The sequence below is a fragment of the Vicugna pacos genome, chromosome 11, assembly GCF_048564905.1.
Source record: "Vicugna pacos chromosome 11, VicPac4, whole genome shotgun sequence".
NCBI classification, from domain to species: domain Eukaryota; kingdom Metazoa; phylum Chordata; class Mammalia; order Artiodactyla; family Camelidae; genus Vicugna; species Vicugna pacos.
This window is the reverse complement of record NC_132997.1, coordinates 25,018,008-25,039,781: the sequence shown is the minus strand read 5'-3', so window position 1 is coordinate 25,039,781 and position 21,774 is coordinate 25,018,008. Positions and strand designations below refer to the sequence as shown.

The 21,774-nt window shown below is 43.2% G+C and overlaps 1 protein-coding gene across 3 annotated transcripts in view; it reads left to right on the top strand.

Annotated features, from left to right (window-relative positions):
* Positions 1-11,144, top strand: part of MAP3K21 (mitogen-activated protein kinase kinase kinase 21) — a 59,084-nt gene extending 47,940 nt beyond the window's left edge. For 2 of the 3 annotated variants that reach the window (XM_072970950.1, XM_006212356.3), the window contains 4 exons: positions 4,695-4,845; positions 5,215-5,312; positions 6,791-7,576; positions 8,803-11,144. In XM_072970950.1, coding sequence (XP_072827051.1) covers positions 4,695-4,845; positions 5,215-5,312; positions 6,791-7,576; positions 8,803-9,218 — 1,451 coding nt within the window. In that variant the 3' untranslated portion in view covers positions 9,219-11,144. The remainder of the gene's footprint in view (positions 1-4,694; positions 4,846-5,214; positions 5,313-6,790; positions 7,577-8,802) is intronic. The other variant, XM_072970949.1, reaches the window with a different exon arrangement.
* Positions 11,145-21,774: the final 10,630 nt, after the last annotated feature.

Here is a 21,774-nt window from a genome sequence, read left to right as displayed (position 1 = left end):
TACAACGACATGTATCCACCATGATGGTATCATACAGTGTAGTTTCATTGCCCCGAATATCCCCTGTGCACCACCCTCAGCCCCTGGTCCTTGCACTGTCTCCATGGCTTTGCCTTTTCCAGAACGTCAGATACCACGTAGCCTTTTCAGATTGGCTTCTTTCACTTACTGATGCATTTAAAGTTTCTTTGTGTCTTTTCATGGCTAAATGACTCATTTCCTTTTTTTTTTAAATGGAGAGACTGGGGATTGAACCCAGGACCTCGTGCAAACCAAGCATACACTCTACCACTGGGCTATACCCTCCCCGCAACTAACTCACTTCCTTTTGATGTGGAATAATATTCCATTGACTGAATGTACCACGGTTTATTTATCCATTCTCCTACTGAAGGACATCTTGGTTGTTTCCAAGTTATAGATTTGACAGTAATGAAGTTTCTTGTGTGGACCTAAGTTTTCAAGTCCTTTGGATAAATACCAAGGAGTGGGAATACTTGATAAGACTGTATGATAAGAGTGTGTTTAGTTTTGCAGGGACAGCAAGGCCATCTTCTGAAGTGTCCCCATTTTGCATCCCCACTAACAAGGAATGAGGGTTCCTGTGTCACAGTCCTCAGTTGTGAACACCAGCCTCACGCAATAGGGACGCTGTACCTGAATCAGCCTGGCCAGGCCCAGGATTTGTGTTAGTGACATTGAATACTTCGGGAATTTCAAATACATTCTAACCCTGTGGCATGACATGCAGCCAGCTCAGGGAACACCCCTACTTCCCCCAAGCAACCGGGTCCCCAGCATTCATTCTCTGCAGTAACAGGTGAAAACATTTGAATCCACGTATTCCAGCAGGATCCGCCCTCCGTACAGGACTGTTCATGCTTTTGAACCTGAATCGGGTCCTCTTCTCTCCCACCCCAGGTACCCCCAGTGGTTTACTCCGGTCTTTGTTTCTGTCTCCTCTGGTCCCCAGCTTGCATCACTGCCCCGTGGTTCTCACAGTCCAGTTCAGCATGGCAGCTGAGAGCATGGAGTCTGGAGCCACACCGTCTGGGATCAAATCCAGGCTCTGGCCCCCCTGCACTGTCACTGTGCACAGTTCCTAACCTTACCAGGCCTCAGATTCCATTTCTGTAAAAACGGGATGATCATAGTTTAAAAGAGTCAAATAATGAACAGAAGACCCAAACAGACATTTCTCCAGTGAAGACACACAGAGGGCCAACAGGCACATGAAAAGATGCTCAGTATCGCTAATTATCAGAGGAATGCAGATCAAAACTACAATGAGGTATCACCTCACACTGGTCAAAATGGCCATCTTAAAAAACGAACAATAAATGCTGAAGAGGGTGTGGGATGTAATCTGGTGTAGCCACTATGGGAAATGGTATGGAGATTCCTTAAAAAAATAAGAATAGAGTTACGCTATGATCCAGCAATCCCACTCCTGGGCATATATCCAGAGAAAGCTCTTTAATTCGAAAAGATACATGCACCCCAGTATTCATAGCAGCACTATTTACAGTAGCCAAGACATGGAAACAATCTAAATGTCCATCAACAGATGACCAGATAAAGAAGATGTGGTATATTTATTCAGTGGAATATTACTCACCCATAAAAAAGAATAAAATAACGCCATTTGCAGCAACATGGATGGACCTAGAGATTGTCATACTAAATGAAGTAACTCAGACAGAGAAAGATAAATATATGATGTCAATGATATGTGGAATCTAAAAAAAATGACACAAATGAACTTACTTACAAAACAGAAGCAAACTTACAGACATAGAAAACAAACTTACAGTTACCAAAGGGGATGGGGTTGTGAGGGAGGGATAAATTAGAAGTTTGGGATTAACAGATACAAACTATTATGTACAAAATAGATAAACAAGGACCTACTGTATAGCACAGGGAACTATATTCAATAGCTTATAATAACCTATAATGAAAAAGAATACATACATACATATATATATATATATATATGTATGTAATATAGCCGAATCACTATGCTGTACACCAGAAACTAACACAACACTGAACATCAACTATACTTCAATAAGAAAATTAAAAACCAAAGGGTCCAATGTATACAAAGCACTTAGAATGGTGTCTGGCACCTGGTCAGAGCTCTGTGTGTTGACAGTTGTTAAGATCATCATCTTCATTATTCTGACTCTGAAGCTCTTTGTGGACTTGAGGTCCCTCCCTGGTGTCTGCCTTTTATAGCATCAGCATGTAGGCACTGAGGATTTTGCCTCTCGGAGGGAGTCAGGGTCCATGCAAATGTGCATCTGACCCAGGGGAAGGGACCCTTTCCACCATGAGTCGTAGATGTTGTCCGGCCCGTTTCCCCTGGACCAGCGATGAGGAGACATGAGTCAACTCGAGTGAGAAAAATTGGTTCTGAAAGCACTGGAAGAGGGAAAGGGTAAAGGAAGGGTAATTTTATGTATTGAGAAAGATGGGAGTCATTTCAGAGAAACTGAACAGAAAAAAAACTACCCCAAAGACTGTGGAAAGAATACCAGTGTAAAGGGCCTTACAGTATATGCTTGACTTTGGATAAAAATGTGGTATTTCGCCATCAGGCCAAGAATCAGTGTCTGCTAAAGAGGGCACCGCCTGATATTTCCACCAAGGGTTTTCTTATTATTTTTCTTATTATAACGTCCTCTGGTTTACTCTAATAATGGTATTAAGATGTCATGTCACGCTTAGCGCACACTTCTGTTTGAGAATAAGAAACAATAAGGGGGGAGGGGATAGCTCAGTGGTAGAGCGCATGCTCAGCATGCGTGAGGTCCTCAGTTCAATCCCTGGTCCCTCCGTTTAAACAAATACATAAACAAACAAACAAACAAACCTAATAACCTTTCCCCCAAAAAACAAACCAAAAGAAAAAAAAAGAAGAAGAAAGAAACGATAGAATTCACTAATCATCCAAGGATTTCAAGTTTCCAGGCACATCCTGTGGTTGATGTCTTTGGGCCAAGTGCACCTTTCCCCCGGTTGCTGAGCTGAATCAGATGGAGGCAAAGCCAGTCACACTGCCTTCCGTTATTTCAGCAACTTGCTGCCATTGTCCCTCCTTGACATGTTTCCAGTAACAGAGTGCATAGTAAACTTAGAGCACTTCATTTTCCAAAGAGACGGAGGATACGAGCTGGACACGTCGCTCACCCTGCCCCATCCCACCCTGCCCTACGTACCGGTCTGCGTAGCAAACAAACACCAAGAAACCTCTGTGGACTAAATGCAGCGATGACAGGTCAGAGATGGACAGGAGAGGTCGAAACAGTAAACACGCTGCACCAAGGCAGAGATCTTGCGGTCCAGCCCTCGCACTGTATGGCGACAGTGAGCAACCACAGAGCAGTACCAGTTCAACAGACGTGGGAACAAAGGAGGAAACAGGAGCGCCAGGCTAGAGGGGAGGGAGGAGGCAGAAGAGCAAATGCTAACGCTGGCTCTGGGCCGGCGGCAGGTGCACGAAGCAGGGAGACGAACTCAGGGCGCGTAGTCCCCGGCCGAAAGCCTCTCCCACTCACTCTGCTCCTCTCACGGACGTGAGCATTGCTGACCCACTCCTCCCGAATTCGACTGGAAGACTCTTACTAAAAAAGCGCACGGCTGATTCAAGATCACCACACACACATGCATATACACGTGTGCATACGGACACATATATACATGTATTTTTACATGTGGAAAATACTGGAACACACAAGCATCACCCATAATGCCTCTGATTTTTAAAAAACGATATAAAGAAGTTAAATTTCCCACTTTACCTAAGCAATCCTCTCCCTCAAAAGTAGACACTTTTATTAAAAATTTTATATCCACGTTAATTATCTTCTGTGTGTGTGTGTATACTTGTATGCATAAACAATTTTTGATGAAAGTGGGTTATATGTAATGTAAACATTATAGATCATTTCTCCCACCTCACTCTTTATGGATTTTCTTATCCACCCTATAGATACGTCATAATGTTTGATTGTGTTTGTAGCAGGTCTGTGTTACGGGGTGGCTTTCTACGTGTGCAGGAATGATACCCACTCTCCCCACTGATTTCCAAGTCAATTGTAAGTGCCCAGAGAGGCTTGAGGGACGGCTTACACACGTGTCAGTGACACATGGGTGTTAAACATGGATGTAAACCTCCCAGGAAGCAATGAAATACGGCAAGAAGTGGGGGATTTGAAATATATTCAGATTTTAAAGGGTAATTGTAGCCCAGCAGTTGTGACAGCTAATGAAAAATTGGCTTAACTTACAATTTTAGAATACACCTGTGTTCCTTACGTTCAGAACTTTGATTTGGTTGAGAAATTAGGTACTAAATTTCTTGTAACTTAAAGGTTCAGTTTGACTTTTTCCCTCAGTAAAATGAAATCCTAACTGTTGCATAATGTTAAATACAAAGATAAATGATCGGGTCTTTGCTGCTAATTTACCTTGAATTTATACCTTTTCTTTTAATTTACTCTACTTCTCCTGTTATTATGACTAGAGAAAGAAGCTGGCCATCTGCTAGGGCGAAAGACATCATTTCTTCATTGTTTTCATGTTTCTTGATTGTTTACATGTTTTGAGTAAGATAGTTTCACAACTGATCTGATTCACTTTAACTTAAAAAAATTTTAATTGGTTCATGAGTGATGGTCTCTGTTTAGTGACTTCGGATGAAAGCAATAAAACTTGGGGAAGGAACACAGTTTGTCGACAAGAAGAATTTGAAGATGTGAAAAGGAATTTCAAGAAAAAAGGTTGTACCTGGGGACCAAATTCGATTCAAATGAAAGAAAGAACCGATTGCAAAGAAAGGTATGTGTGTGACATCTGGTGTCATTCCAGTGTGTGCTGCGACAGAGAACAGTGCCTTTGAAATATTGCATTGGCCAGAGTTAGCTTTTAAAAAGCAATTAGAGTAATACCGAGGTACCTGAATATTAATTTAATTTCTAGGATGAGTTTTTCACACTAAATTATTATTTAGTTAAATAGTGAAAAAAATTCTCTGATACATCGCCTGTCTCACGTTAAGTTTTTATTTGTACTTGTTTGCTCTTTAAAACACAGGGTACAAATATGTTCTCTTTACTGCCCTAAAATATTATTGTCATATATTCACCAAAACCTAATTTGTGTGTCGTGTGGTTCTGTTATATCAAAATAAACATTTTTCTCTTGTAGAATGAGGCCTCTCTCAGATGGCAACAGTCCTTGGCCAACTATCTTAATAAAGAACCAGACAGCCATGCCGTTGGCATCATTATTTGTGGACCAGACAGGTAAATGTGCTTCGGGAAGTGGCATCTGTTTGAGTTGGACTTAGCACCTGAGTGTCCCGGAACCTTTGCTTAAACACCTGTTGCTCGGGCGACACAGGGAAGGTTAGCAGCACTCCATATACCGAGTAGTAGCCTTGCTGGATTAAGCTCAGAATTATTTTCTGTCCTCTAAGTCTTTGTGGCGGAAAATAATTAGGTTCCACATTACTTATTAGGAATTTGCAGCCTCTTTTCTTTACTAGAAAAGTTGATGTGATTAATTGTCTAGAATCAAATTAATTTAGTATAAGAGATAGTAAATAGAAAAAAAAAGGCACCCTGAAATTCTGCTGCGATTAAGCGGTGGTCTTCGGGCTGTATTCCCAGCCCTCAGCAAGATAAAGTCTCGTCAAGCAGGTTAGCTCTGGAAAACTCCTGCTGGAGAGTATGACGTCGGAATCTCTGTGTAATCTAAAGGAATCATCATTGTTTCCAGTACTCAGTATTCCTCTTCAATGTTCAGATAACAAAAGGTTGAAGAGATATGGAAATGGTTGGAAAATGTCAACGATTGTCGTCACCAAAGAAGAGAAAACTGAACTTTCTCCTTGGCAATTTAAGACAGCCCTTTGATAACTGTGGCCAAATGAAAGCTGTTTTAGCAAAACGCGCTGTAAACTTCTTGAATTTGGTATCGGTGCTATGCTCAGTTTTACAAGCACCTTATCACGTACTGTCCATTCTTAGTTTTCTTCTGTGTCATCGTGAGTGTGTGGTTTCAGTGTAAGTATCTCCGTAAGCACACTCAGGTACACCAAGACAGCTGCTCTGTAACTCCCGGGTAACTGCTGCCTGCTGTCAGATTCCTCATTATATTCTGACTCTTTCTTGCTCTAAGGGCAAGAAATTCTCCTCTCATCAACCAAGACTCATTGTCAAACGTCGTTGGTCAAACAAACAACAAATACTAGCGGTAAAACTTCCCCTAGCGCAGGGATCCCTAAAACGCAGACGGCTGGGCATCACCCTTGAACTTCTGACTCCACAGTCTGGAGGGGACTAAGAATGCACGTTCCTCCAAGTTTGCAGACTCCGAGGACCACCGCTCTCTGCAGGCGAGATGTAGCCGCAGGGCCCGGCACTGTCATTAGGTCGGGACAGGGCACGTGTTGTCCAGGGCAGCCCCATGCCTCTGGATGTGAGGGTGCCTTTCTGTATCGTGATGACTCTTTCTGTTCCCCGTGCCCACGCAGGACAGGAAACAGCCGAGAGGGTTAGCTTGTCGGTTCCCCTGCAGGGGGCCTGAGCTGTAGCTCCCTGGACGCCCCTTCCTTCGGGTCCTCCTGGATGAACCGTTTGCTGAACTGGAGAGGACTCCTTGTGTTTTGATCTAGAATATGTATTTATTAGATTTCAGCTTTGTTTCACAGTACAGTTTAAATGGTTGTTTTCTTACTGTAAAACGGTGCTACCGTGTGTGTGTCTGTACCTCTGTTCAGGTGCTTCTGAAGAGCCAAAACCTGCCCCTGATGGACTGGAACCCAGAAAACCAAAGCAGATAAAATCGCCCGGTCAAGCCTGCACTGATCTACCTCTTTGGAAGGAAGGCCAGAGAGAGAATCCGGTGGAACCTGACAGCCGGGAGGAAGGAACCCCCGGGAGCCCTGCCGCTGGCACCCCTCAGGGGACCCCTCCAAACAGCCTGAGCAGATCCCCCCCGAGGAAGAAAACGGAGTCCGCCCTGTACAGCTGCACCGTGCTGCTGGCGTCAGTGGCCCTGGGCCTGGACCTCAGAGAGCTTCAAAAAACACGGGCTGGGGAGGAACCGCTGCCCAAGGAGGAAAGGAAGAGGCGGGAGGGAATCTTCCAGCGGGCCCCTAAGTCCCGCAGCCCCACCAGCCCGCCCAGCAGGTTGCCGGGCACGGGCGAGGGCGCCGGCAGCTGCCCCTCGCTGCCCCCGTCCAGCGCCGTGGGCCTCCTGGCCGTGCCTTCTCTCTCCACCAAGTGCTTGCTGCAGACTGATGGCGAAGACTCGTTCGAGGGCAGCGCACACATCCCTCGTGACCCCGAGATGCGCACCCCAGATCTTTGCCCGGCCTTCGGAGGGAGGGGTCCGGAGCCAACCTCTGTGCCAAGACTGGAGGCCAATCGTGGTGCGTGGGAGAACCTGCCTCCTTCCTTCCTAGAGCCCACACGTGGGGATGTGCCTTCTTCTGCCTCTTCGAAGGAAAGAGCAGTGCGTCATCGACGGACCAGGTCTGATGGAAGTGCCTTTCAGACCTCAGGTAGGCTGCACCAGTGGGTGAGAGGACGAAACACCACTGTAGAGACTAGAATGTATGAATTTTTGACTTTATCTTTTCCAAGTGAGGATGTTTACAAGTTTGCTTTCACTGTTCACGTAGATCTTCAAATTTTACCCTACTCTTTTATTTGATTTTAAGTAACTACCATTTGGATTCTGGGGAAAGTATAATTAAACTTCAGTAAACTAAATACATATAGCATATTAAAAGAGAAAGGGCAGGTGGAGAGTAACTGCCCCAAGCCCCTTGTGGGAGGAAGACATTGGCCCAAATCTGAACCAGTCAGTAATTAGTGGGAGAGCTGGCACTAAAACTGATTGTCTAACCTCCCCCTGGGTATGGTGTCTTCTGCACAGTTTATGTTGAGATTGAGTTTAGGGAGGTGTAAAACTCAAATGGGCACTCAGTGCTATGTGGGAGTTGACTGTTACACCTTTTATACATAATTACCACTACCTCAGACGTATATCATGAGGGTTAAGTGAGATACTGTATATGAAAAATGCATTTTAGATTGTAAAATGCTATGCTAGGATTGGTTATAAAGTATATTAAAACTGAAACTTTAATTTGCTTTACCTTTTCCTTTATCTCTTCAGGTACTATACCTCAACAAGATTTTTTTTTCATATTATTGTTCATTGTCTTTAGATGAATTGGCTTATTGCTCTTTTATGATACAGTAAAGGATCAGTAATTTATAATTGCACATGTGAAATCCTATCTCAACAATCTCATAAGAAACCACTCTTTTTTTAAATATGAAGCCAATAATTATTTGCTAGAGTGGGAAGAAGTCAGTTCTCAGAACAAAAAAGAGAAGTTATAAAATTAAAAACATAACTGCTTTCTTATTTTCATTAATTTTCTCAAGTCATTGTCTGAAAGTGAAATTTAGTCATATTCACCATCATTTTTTAAAGCCTTTAGTCCAGTCTAATCCATTTCAAAATCCATCCTGTTTATAAAACAATTCCAGTGATCATTGTCCTAAGCAGTCTTTCCAACCTTGTAGTACTTTTTCATAAAAACAAACGTTATATCCTGACAGTTTGCAAGGTAAGGTTTGTGTTTGGGTTCCTTTGCTGACGCTCACGTTAAGGTGGGTACCTAAGGGAGGTCAGCCTGGGTTGTCTGCCTTGACGTCCGACGTTTTAGACGGCACTGCCTTTCTAATCACACGCTGTCTTTGCCCTCCCGACCAGCTGGTGTCGCTCTCCTCTCAGCCCCCGGAGCCTCTGAACTGCCCCCTGAGTGGGTTTGGGGGATGCACCCCTCCCCCCCTCGTCCTCGCAGTGACCTGCCAAGTGAGGTCCCGCCTGAAAAACAAAGAGCTGTCCACGTGCTGCCCCTGCCGCACCCGCCCTCCCCGAGAAGCCGGGTCGACGCCCCGCCAGCCTCCCCGCCTCCGCCCGCACAGGCCGGCCGCGGGGTGGGCGGTCCAGGACCAGCCTCCGCCCGCCCCCTCGGCGCCAAGGAGAGGAGCAAGCCGCGCGTGCCTGCCTTACTGGACGCCGACGCGGAAGGCCAGAGCGGGGAGCGCACGGTGGCCCTGTGCAGGCCGAGGGGCGGAGCCGGCCGGCCGTCTCTGTACCAACTGGAGAAAGAATTTCTGTCTTAAGTGCCTTAGGTTGTTCAGGCATTTCTTTGTTTTGTTTTTTGTTGTTGTTGTTGTTGTTTAAGGTGAATGAATGAAAGCAATGTGTCTCCCTTTGAACTGTTTCATGCTGCTGTGTTTTCAGAGCTGTGGCCATGTTACTGAACTAGTGATGGACGTCTGACTTCTCCCAAAACCTGCGTGATGGCTGTTGGCGCTGACTGTGTGCTTTGTCCACTGGACTCTTACCTGTAACTTGAAATACAACACGCACCTGTAAAACAAGAAACGTGCAACAATGTCAAACTACGTTTAAGCGCAATTTTCATGCTTCGTTCCCATTTCTTAGTACACGCAGAAATTGGGATGAGTGTGTGTTTCTCCTTCCTTCCTGTCTCCTTCCTTTTCTCGTCTTCTATCTTCCTTTCCCTTCTTCTTTTCTTTCTTCTTTTCTTCATTTCTTTCTCTCTCTCTTTTTTTGTTTTTTTTTGTTTTGTTTTGTTTTTTGTTATTTGTGCAACAAAAAGCCAAGGATAATGTGATACTATTAATAAGTAAAGGTGTCTATTTTTTTTATTTGATGACTGGAATATTCAGTCCTGTTTACTATCTAAATTCAGCAGTAGACTTATAATGCATAAATACATCCAGATCTCACCTAAAATATGCAATATTTCTCTCGTTGAGAAAATTTTGCTGAATGTAACTTGTTAAAGTTTTACTGAATGTAACTTATAAAAATGTTGCCCATCAGAACTCCGAAATAGATTTTTTACAAATCCGTCATTGACGTTTGACTCAGACCCTACTGTGCAGCTGCGAGGGGATAATCCGTAGGTTCTGCCTGTAGAAAGGGTCTTCCTTCATCAGGACCCACTGATTTGGCTTTTCCTTTTGCCATGGAGTTTTTCAAAATTAATTGATGCACATTTCATGTATCATGAATATTCACATCATTTAATTTTATTTTTCTCTTTACGTGCATAATTATCCCAATAATCTCAAAAGCAATCAGAAAGAAACACTGCCAAGTCAGGAAACAGCAGTACTGTTAGAATGTACGTATATTAAAATCGTTATTTCACATTTCATTTACTCGTGCATAAATGTTAGATATCTCTTGGGTGAAGTAAACTGATATAGTAGGATGGAGAAATACAGATTATTTTCAGATGTGAATTTATCAAATGAATCTTTGGATAGCAGATCAGGTTTACAAATGATTTTAAATTATTTGATGAATCACTTTTATAAAGCATACAGATATAATACAATATAGACTACTGAGTTCTTAAGCTGCTGAGATGGCAATCCAGGAGCTTGGTGAATTTGCTTGGGTTTCTTTTGTTAAATCTGTTACACTTCTATCACTAGAATACGGTTGCTCTAATGATAGACAATAACTTTAAATTTTTCTGTACAATGAGAAACATTAATTGCAAACATTAAACATTACTTGGTATTTCGTTTAAAATTTTACCTTTGTTAAGGTTTACTGAATAACTGAAAGGTCAATGATTTAAATTAAATCAGGTATGACAAAATATCTACCTATAGTAGACTTTTAAAGGAGGAAAATCATATTATTTGGCCATTTTGGAACATCTTAGTCATCTAACAAGTATGCCTCAGCGAATGATGGACAGGGCATGAAAGAATTCTATCAGTATAAGGGCGTTTTGCCCTAAGGAAAACAATCTCGTGTTTAAGATTCTTGCAGCAAAACCTCAGGTACATTTTATTGTGTTATTATCCATTCTGTGATTTGGCTTCACCTTTGGGAGGTGGTTGAATTACATAACAGAGATTTGGTTTCCTCAGAATTTGATCACATTTGCAGCTCTGGTTAGCTACATTATATTCGGTCATTTGGGGCATGTAACTTCCAACTATAAGTAGAGGAAATATGTGCCTAAGATAATGCGTGAAATACAAAATGTAGAAACTGTGTTTTCAGTTTTGCTTCTACCAAAACATCGTGTGTGTGGTGTGTATGTATGGTGTGAGGGCTGTGTGTGTGTGTGGTGTGAGGGCGGTGTGTGTGTGCGCGTGTGTGTGGCGTCAGGGTGGGGGAGTGATGGGCGGCCATCTGCCTTGTCTCTCTGCTCTGTACCTGTTCCTGTTCAGCTTTATTTTAGTCACTCTATATTATGATGAATTTAGAAATGAAGATATATTGAAAAGATAATTGTGATATGAGGACTCAGTCTCATGTATTACTGCAAATAGTTATTTTTTGCCGAGATCTACTGTACATGTTGTGATTTTCTCTGTGTATTAGTATACTTGGCGGAATCTGGTTATTTATTTTCTTAAAGGCGTAACAGCTCGCTGAAAGGTAAATTAAGCTGATTACTATTAGCCAACAATTCAGGTGCTCCCACTGCAGAGATTCAAGGCCTGGCCTGATATGCTGTATTATGAAGCTTTGTGACTGGAAAAGATGTTTACATATGTTGTCTATTTTTTTAATAAACTTTTTTTTATAGCTAGTCTGTTTGCTTAGTGGCTTTGATCTGCTCTTGGTGATATGTGGCTGTCGTTTGGAAAGGTCTATTTTGTTTTCAATAAGGAAAAATGTGTTGATAAAGATTATTAATAAGCAGGTATTAACCTGCTAAATTCATTAAACTGAAGGACCATTAAATGGGTCATAGGATTAAATATTTGTTTAAAACAACTAAATATTTTATTTAAAATGTTGTTTGGTTTCCACGTGCATTGAAAATGTGCATTTCACTGTGAGAATTTCACAACAACATCTTCTCAGAAGGCACATTTTGTCAGAGTGCATGGCTATATGAACTAAATCTCTGTTGATGCTACAGGATTGTGATTCATGAGATGTGTTCATTATTAATTGCGTTTAAATCAGAAGAATTTCCAAAACCACCACCATCTGGTGATTCTTGGTAAGTGATAAAAACTTGGATGAATTAGGAAAGTAGATGACTGCATTTGATGCCGACAAGCAACACCCTGTTGTGTGAGAGGGAGAAAAATTTAACACCCACAGTGTATCTGCTGAATGTTAAGGACCCTCCGAGGTGCCTTTATGACACCTCCTGTCATTCTCTTTAATAAAGTTTGTGAGGTTAGTAGTAGTAACCCTGTTTCATTAGATATGAAACGGGCACAGAGAAATTTGATAAATTTCCAAAGACCCACCATCACTTACCTGTTCACACCTGTTGTAATTGTACCCATAGTGCAGAAGATGAAGACATCTGAAGGGTGACTTTGTAAATGGAATCCAAAGCAAAGGTAGTTTTAAATCACTCATCAAAAAGTTCAAAATTCTAGAAATAGATGAGTACTTACTTAAAAGCAAAGCTAACAATGGTTAATACAGTGGGATACTTCCTAGGTAAGCGTAAGGTGAAATAGAAAACACTAAAACTTGCGCAGCTAATCAATCAACTCACGAGAAAAGGACTGTTCTGTTCGATGGGTTTATAAATATGGTGAACTTACTTAAGAACTGCAAAATGATATAAAATAATTGGGCTTAAGCTGTCTGTACTCTTCTGAAAAGGCCAACATGCTAGACACAGTGAAAGATGAAGCCTTTGTGAATCAAACAATGTAATAAGGACCATACAGTGGAGCAAAAAAATTATTTTTAGCAAAAACAGGCAAGTCGAATTAAGGACCTTCCATATGCTGACAACCTCATTACGTGGCTGCTGTGATAGTCACTGGGAAAGACAAAAGGAATTTCATGATAAGCAAGAGAGACACCACCTGTATACTTGGCCCTCATGCTTCTGAAAATCTAGTAAGAAACATATTGAATGAGAAACTGAGAAGGGCTGGCTTTGAGGGCTTATGGCTTGGGCTTCACGCTCAGAACATCCCTGAGCTTGATTTTAATGCTTTGCTAAGACCATCTTGAAATCCTTAAGAAGTCTTGAACAGGGGCCCCTCGTTTTGGTTTTGGTTTTGGTTTGGTTTTTTGTTTTTTGGCACTGAGCCCCCAAAATTATGTGTCTAAGCCTGACAATGAGTGAAATGAGTGTTAGGTGAAGTAGTTGCTGCTTGGGATCCAATCCAGAGGATTCAGAGAAGGCAGCCCAGGAAGCTGGGACCCCTGCTGGGTGAGAGGTGCTCCCTGCAGAGTAACGGGCTTGTGGAAAGTCCTGCAGGCATTTTTCTCTCGCTGCTTTCCAGCTTTCCTCTTCGCCTTGAAGCATTTTTACCATGATGTGTCATGGTGTGGCTCTCCTTGCATTTGTCCTACTTGGAGTTTGTTTAATTTCTTGGATGCATAGATTGTTTTCAGCCATAATTTCTTCAAATATTTTTTTTTCTGCCCCTTTTGCTCTCTCCTGGTACTCTCATCACACACGTATTTGTGTACTTAGTGGTGTCTCACATTCCTCTGGGGCTCTGTTCATTGTTATTCATTCTTTTCTCTTTTTTTTTTCAGATTATGTCATCTGTATTGATTTCTCTTCAAATCCTCTCATCTTTCTTCAGCTCAAATCTACTGTCAAGCCCCTCTAGTGACCTTTTTTCATCTTAGTCATTGTATTTTCAACTCCATAGTTTCCATTTGATTCCTTTTTATAATTTTTATCTCTTTATTGATATTGGATGAGACATCATCATCAAACCTCCCTTTACTTAAAAAAAATTTTTATTTACTTATTTTGGTGGGGGGAAGGGAGGTAATTAGGTCTATCTAGGTACTTACTTTTGGAGGAGATCCTGGGGATTGAACCTAGGACCAGGACCCCATGTATGCTAAGCATATGCTCTACCACTAAGCTATACCCTCCCCCCCATACCTTCCTTTACTTCTTTAAGTATGTTTATCTTAATTCGTTGAACAGGTTTATAATGGCAGCTTTGAAGTCTGTTAAATCTGAAATCTGGACCCTTCCACAGGCCATCTCTATTGCCTCCTTTCTCTTCACACTTCGCCGTTTCTTTGTATGTCTTGTTTTTTGTTGGAAGCTGGACATTTTAGGTAATACATATGGTAACTGTGGGTAACGATTCGTCTCCCCTTCTCTCCAGGTCTTATTTTTGTTGTCGTTTGCTTGTTGGTTGGTTTAGTGATTTGGCTAGACCGTTTTAGTGAGAGCCCTTCCCCGCTCAGTGTGGAGCCTTGGCGTGCACACAGCTGCCCTGGATGGCACAGCTTTAGCACAGCTCTCTTAGACTTCCTCTTCCTGTGATCTCTCTGTTAAGTTGTCTGCTTCACTTGGTATCACACCCTGCTGTTAGGCTTCAATAACTGCTGGCCGATGGCTCTGTTTTTCTATTATGCCCTTGGGCATAAACTGGTCCACAGCCTATTCCTATTCATCTCAGGCAGGGGCAGTTTGGAGGCCAGACTTTAAGGCCTGTTCTGACTCCAGGTGTGCTCTTGTTAGCTGCCTCTCTGCTGGTTCTCTCCGGCGAACCAGCTTGGTTTGGCTTGTTGCTCTTCAGAGGGGCCATGGTTTGGGGGAGTGTTCGTGAACTTTCCCACACTGTTTCAAATAACCTCAGTTCCTTTGGGAGGAAGTTTGTAGCTCTGTTCTCGTGTAACACCTCTTGCCCTGGGCAGACTATCAGAGCCATACTCGGTGCTGGGCAGAGTGGTAACTTGTGTCCCTTGCTAGGGAGAGCCTCTGCCCTCCAGGTGACCTGGTGTGAGTCACTTAAGAAGCCAGCATTCTCACTGGGGTGGAGCCTCCCCTGGATGGAGACAGGAAGCCCTTGACCTCGCAGTCACAGTCCCCAGGTATTTAGCCTCTTAAATAGAAAGTTGGAGGGAATGAGAAATGCTAGTTCTCTGTGCCTCCCCATGAAATGCCTTTTCCCTTGATTGGATGAAGATGGGGAGGCAGTCCTGTGTTTCTGGCCAAACCTGATTGAAATGGGGCTTCCATCAAGCTGAGCTGGGTCAGAGTGGAAGGGTGGGAGGGTAAGAGGAGGGATCAGGTCATAGATCCCAATTCCAGGCTCACCGTTCTCACCAAGACTTAGTGTGCTCTTTTTGAATAAAGATTTCTTTTTTTCGCTGTGTGCCCTTATGACAATTTCCAGAGACTTAAAAAAAATTTTAAGATAGCTTTCACCAGTTCTGCTAGTCTCCTTGGGGGGCGGGACCTCAGCTCCTCATGCAGCCGTCCACTCAGTGCAGCCTCTGGGAATATTTTGCAAAGCTGATCACCGTCTCCTTCTGAAGCATTTTCTCCCGTTGACTCACGGAATTCCACGTGTCTAAATTCACGTTGTTTATCTCATGGCTCTAAATGCCTTTCATGGTAGATCACTCTCAATTTTCTATCACGAGTCCTGCTCTAATCTTTGAGCTTCATTCCTCCATCTTCTGCTGCTTACTTATCATCTCGTCTTGGATGGCGAAGAGGCATTTCAACCCCAAATAAAAGTCATGATTCACTGCTTCCCCTAAATGTGCTCTTCCTTGGTCTTCCTCTTAGTAAACAGCGCCAGCACGTAGGGGTTAGAGGTCTCCGCTGACTCATCTCCAAAGGAGAAACCTCATGATGGTATTTGTGACAGCCATGGTTGTTCAGTAACCATTTGTAGAATAATCAGATGAATTATTCCCATTTTACAGGGGAAGAAACTGAAACGTAGGGAAATCTTAAGGATGTGAATCCAGTCTGAGTCTAGTCTATGCTTTTAGACCACAGGAAAAAAAAATGCTTCTTAAATGTTAAATAGTTGGTTTTCAATAAATGTTATTGTTAAGCTGTTGATCAAAAGATGGTTGAAAGAAAGTGGTATAAACTGTAGTTGGAATGGGGCTTTGGGGATATTACTGGGAAGGATTTTGATGACTAGCCTAAGGACTTGCACCATATTTTGCATTAAAAAACAATCATAGGTTTTAATTTGTAGTGTCTGTTAGTCAGGGTTCTCCAGGACCAGAAGAAATAAGATGTACGTACATGTGTATAGAGAGAGAGGGAGACTTGTGTTAAGGATTGTCTCACACAGCCGTAGGGACCGGCAAATTCTGACTCTGCAGCGAAGTCTGGCAGGCAGGAGGTCCAGGGAAATTGGATGCTGTGGCCTGTCTGAAGGCTCTCTGGAGGCAGACGTCTGAGGCCGAGATGTTGGCAGGGTTGGTTTCTCCTTGGCTTGTGGACCTTCTTCCTGCGTCTTCATATTGTCTTCCCTCTGACATGTCTGTTTTCCCAATTTCCTCTGCTCTTAAGGGCACAATCATGTCAGGTTAGAGGCCACTCTAATGACTCACTTTTGGCTTGATTACCTCTGGAATGACCCTGCCTCCAAATACAGCCACGTTCTGAGATACTGGATAACAGGCCTCTGCCGGGCTGCACCCCGCAGGCCTGGAAGCCCTGGGTCCGCCCGGCCTCCAGACTGAAGACAGAGCCTGGAGTCGGCGACACTGGCATCCCTCAGTGGGTGGGGGACCTTACACATCTGGAGCAAGGTCCTGGCGCGAGTCCCCACCGTGTACAGAAGAAGGCAGGCAGGATGAGGCACTGCTCTTCGCGACCAGGGGAGGGGGAGGTTAGCAGTTATAGGAAAGTCAATGTCAAATTGACTCATCAGTTACCAGGGAAACGAGCAGAGCAGCCTAGCCCTCACTGCCCCTGTGATAAACTATCACAGCGGACACGTTCTGATCTAAATATTTGAACAATCTCTAGCTGGGGCCTGGGGCAAGTGCATAAGCGTTTACTTATGAGGCTCTGTGATGAAGCGGGAAGGTGGGTCAGGTGAGTAGGTGTGGGTGAGGCAGGGGCTGGTCGAGCAGGGGATGTACAGAGAATAGGAGAACCACCACCCTGACCACTCAGCCTCCAATACACAAATTTTGGAGGAGGACACAATTTGTTCCGTAACAGACTGGAAGATTCTTCTAAACATTGAATACGACAGTGGTGTGTAAAATAGGGAACAACCAGAGGCACTGAGATTTTGTCAGATTGTACAGCAAGAATAATGAGAAAAAGAGGCACAAGAGAGGAAGCTGACCATCTCCAAATCAGCCAGCAGAGAGCAGGAGGTCAGTTAGGGCAGAACAGTTAGCCAGCTGGGAAGTTATGGGTCAACAAGAAATATAACAAAAATTGGTACTTAGATAAAAATGAGGATTCAGGGGGGTGTGGGGGACAGGCAAAGTTTGCAGTTCTGAATGATGGAAAATTCTAGAGATATCCAACTGTCAGGTGGCGCTGGAATTTGAGACAGAAGTTGGAGTTGGAGAGAGATTCTGTAGTCATTTGAATTTGGGTGATAGCTGAAGATGCTGCATGGTTCGGATGAGGACTGCAAAGGGGAGAAAACTGAAGAAAGCTCTCTGGGAAAGAGTGATAAAATCCAGAGGGTGATGCAAAAAAGACAGGCGGTTCGTGTAGGTGAAAAAGACCCACAGAGTACAAGGTGGGGGAAGATCGCATCACCACTTCCCAGATACCTGCCCGAATCCATAACAACGCTTTTTTTTTTAATTTTTACTTTTTAATTATTTTAATTTTTAACCTTTTAAATTTTTAAATCTTTATTGGTTTATTTTTTTATTTCAGAGTTTCTTTTTTAGTTGAAGAATAGTCAGTTGCTAACGTAACAAGGCTTGCATAACAACTCTTAAAGAACTAAATTACTAAAAACTTTTTTAAGAACATAAAGCCCAACTTCTTAGACAAATGTCTCAGAATTATCCCATTCCTTCACGTCATCAGCACACACTTCCCTCCTACCTGGCAGTGAATGTGTATCAAACTCTTACTAAAAGGAGCAGCCCTGTTGAGTCCTGATGCTCTAGGAAATCCCAAAGGGGCTATAATCCAAGGACTGTATCACCAGGACCCAGAGCACAGCCCTGTTCACCCCTTCTGTTCTTTCTTCAAGTGTGAAGATACAGCAGAAAAGCACAAGTCAGATATAAACGTTCTGCACGCCTGAGACGGTCGGACAGGGAACCCACATGACACTTTACCATTTATTATCTGACCTGGGACAGGCTGGTGAATTTCCCAGACCTCAACAGCCATCTTGCCTCTGGCCACTCCCCACCAGTGGCTTGTGGGTCTCTGTCTGCGACGTCATTTTCCCCCTAGTGTCAGTGCACCTGGCACCGTTTGTTTAGAGGCAGAAAATACCCCCAGAACACATCTGTAGAGACAAAGCCCGAAAGAGACAGCTGATGAGGAGTCACACCAAGGAGGTGCAGTCTTCTCCCTCTGGACGCCAAAAAGTCAGGACACATTCAAATGTCATCTCTCCAAACAGTTCTAACTTAGTCTGTTAAGGAGTGTTTTCCACAGGAAATACATACCCAGTTTTATTACCTAAGTCTGTAGGAAAATATATGATTTGAAGAAAAGATTCTGCTACAAGACGAGACTTTTTTAACGTTAAGTTTGATCCTGTGACTGACTTGGTTGTGTGAAATCTCTAAAATTAGAAAAATCTCAACGTCTTATGGCTTAATTACGTATCGAATTTTTCAAAAAGCCAAGTCTTTTTCTTCGGAACCAGTAGCTACTTATAGAGGTGTAAATATGATTCAAATCAGTGGATTTGGTAATAATTGTTCCTCCAGTCTGTTCATTGCCCAAACTCAGCATCCTTGTTTTCAAAAATTGAAGAATCCTGTTCGAATCTTTTGCGTTGGATTTTCTGCCTTCTGCCCACTAGGTGGCGCTGTACATGCGTTGTTTCACAGACCGGGGCCACCAGCAGAGCCTGGTTATTGAAATTGCAGCCAAATTTATACCCTTCGAAGAAAAAGGAAAGATAATGGATGTGATTTGAGTAGGTATTGGAGAGATGTGGGGAGCGAAGGAAAGTGATTTTTCCAGTGACAGTTACAGAGGAACAAGAAAATGATCTTTATAAATTGATCTTTTTTCGACATCTGTTCCAAATAGGGAGACGAGGAAGGCATTTGACAGCTGTTAAACTAGGTCAAATCTCCACATGTCCACATCCAGCCTCGGCAGAATTGAATCAAGCGTCACAAGTAATAGGTGTCCCTCCCATGCGACACTGGCTATAAACAGAACTCTGCCCTCAGTGTAGGCAGAGCCAAGGTCTGACATAGTCTTGATTACGTCGTGGGAGCTCTGACTTCAGCCACGTCCAAAGGGAGCCCTTCATCAGGAATTTTCAGTTTGTATGATCTGATGTATTCTCTTTTTGCTTAAACCAGCTTGAGTGTGTTTTAATCCAGCAACTGCAAATAAATTTGCAAGGCTGTATCTGATGAACTGGGATGGGCAGAGAGCGAACTGCGCAGAGCCAACATTCAAATACCATACGCAGGAGTGTTGAACGCTTGTGTTTAGAACTTGAGTCAAGCGTTCAAATGTAACAGACTTCAGATTATTCTCTTCGGAAAAATATATGTACAGAATATCTATCCCATTAGCTGCATCAGGAGTTTCAAAATGACTCTGGATACTTAAAGGAGCACAAATAGATTAATTGCTAAAGAGATTCTGCAGGTTTGGAGCAAAATGCTCAGCTATAGTCCATGCGGATAACTTGATAGGATTCTATAAAGTCGGCTGGCCTATGAACCTCGCCTCTTGCATAGGAATGCTTCAGAGTCACTCCCCCCCAAATTAGGGATTTTCACATCTTTGCAGACTCTTGGTCTGTATTAACTTCCCCCACGGTAGCCGTGGTCACAAAGCTGGAGTAATTATTTGTGAGCTCTTGATCTGCTCTGGGGATGCACTGCAGCAGAACACTCAGGCTTCCATTCTAAATGATATTTCCTTAAATAAACACGTTTCATTTCATTTAATAAAATTCAATGAAAGTGACAACACAGCCTCAAGGAGACTGATCACCACATTCATTCTTCTTTAGCATTTTCAGAGGCTGACACAATTATGAAATTTAATGGTTAATTTGTGATTGTGGTTGCAGCCAATTTGCAAATGAATAGTTAAAAAACCCGTTTCTTTCATACGTAAAATAGAAATGAATGTAGTGTATTCACATCCCTAAGAATAATGACATTTTTCATTTTGAAACATGAAAAGCTCTTTATTTTCCTTGAAGATGCCACAGCTTGTCTCTCTGGGATCTACCTGTCTCTATGAAGTCCTCCTGTCCAGCCTCACCTCTCAACTTCTCACCTTCGTCAGTCCCCTTGCCTCTCAGGACTTCGCTCCATCAGTCAGGTCCTTCTTTCCATATTCAAAAATACACATACTGAATATGTATTTGGGGGTTCATGTTCTTCCTGTATTTTTTCCAAATATATTGTGTGTGTGTGTGTAATATCTTATAGCTATTTTTTCCATGCTGGTAAATATTCTTCCACAATAACTTTTTTTTTCATGCCAGGAAATCTGATCATATTGATATGTTAAAACTTACATAAACACTCTTAGATGTTTAAGTTATTTCCATTTAAAAAAAAAAAATCAACAAGGCTGAAACTCAAGTAGTGTTAACTAATGAGTTCTTACAGATTTCCCGGGAAGAGCCCCCCTAGCAAGGTCTGAACGGGGCACTGGAAGCCCCCGGAGCTACCGCATAGGAGCTGCCACTCTGTCCTGGGCGAGGGGGTTGTGTCCAGCCGGAAGCGTGTGGGAAACCTCCCGCTCAAAGCTGGATTTGCCCCGAGTTAAGGTGTGTTGGGAGAGTGAATGTTGCTGGGAAGTGCCAAGCGGCCTTGGCATTGAGTAGAGTATTTCCTCCAGCTTCGGTTAAGTCTTCTATTCCAGAACATTCTGTCTTGGAATCAGGGGAGAGCTTTTACAAGTCCTGCGAATGCATTCAGGTAGAATGTTACAAATCTAGAAACAGAGAGCTCGGGGAGTCAGTTTCCCTCTCTGAGCTTCAATTTCCTCATCTCTAAGGGGAAGCTATGTCTGGAGATCCATTAAGATGCCTGCCTACAATTCCGTGATCCTGTGCTCAGAAATGAATGAAGGTGTTCTCCCTCGGTCTCATCCACGGGGGTCCCCTGACAGCCACCTGCGTCCAGCTAGCGTGCCTCGAGGAAACATGCCATCATGGGACAAGGGATATCTGGTGGGGACTGGGTCTTCACGAGAGGAAAGACTAAGTGGACAAGCAGCAGGCTGTGTGGAAATGGGAGCCAATGTGCTAAGTTCTATCAGATGGGAAGCAGCAAGGGAGTGAATCATTCGGAGCGTATAGTAAACATCAGTGGATGTTTACTTGCTTAGAATCCACAGGCGTATGATTGCAGGAAGCTATCCTTTGCTTCACCAGGATTTTTCAGCCTCAGTAGCGGACGATATTCTGGGCCTGATACTTCTTCATTGGGGGGCTGTACCGTGCATTGTGGGATGTTTAGCAGCACGCCTGCCCACCCCCCCACCCTCCCCACAATCGGACAACCCAAAACATCTCTAGGTGTCTCCCGTTTGGGTGGGGGAGGCAAAATCTCCCCTCCTCTTTTGGGAACCAGACTTACCAAATAGAGATCCAACCAGTCAAGGAAGGGATTCCTGGAGAATTTAATTCTGTAATGAACCACCAACTTAAAGTAAAATAATAGAAAAGGGCTTAATTTTTGTAAGCAAAATGTTTGGTGTGTCAGAGCAAACAGCATGAGGTTAAGTCCAAAAAATGTAAGTCGCCTTTTAATAATGTA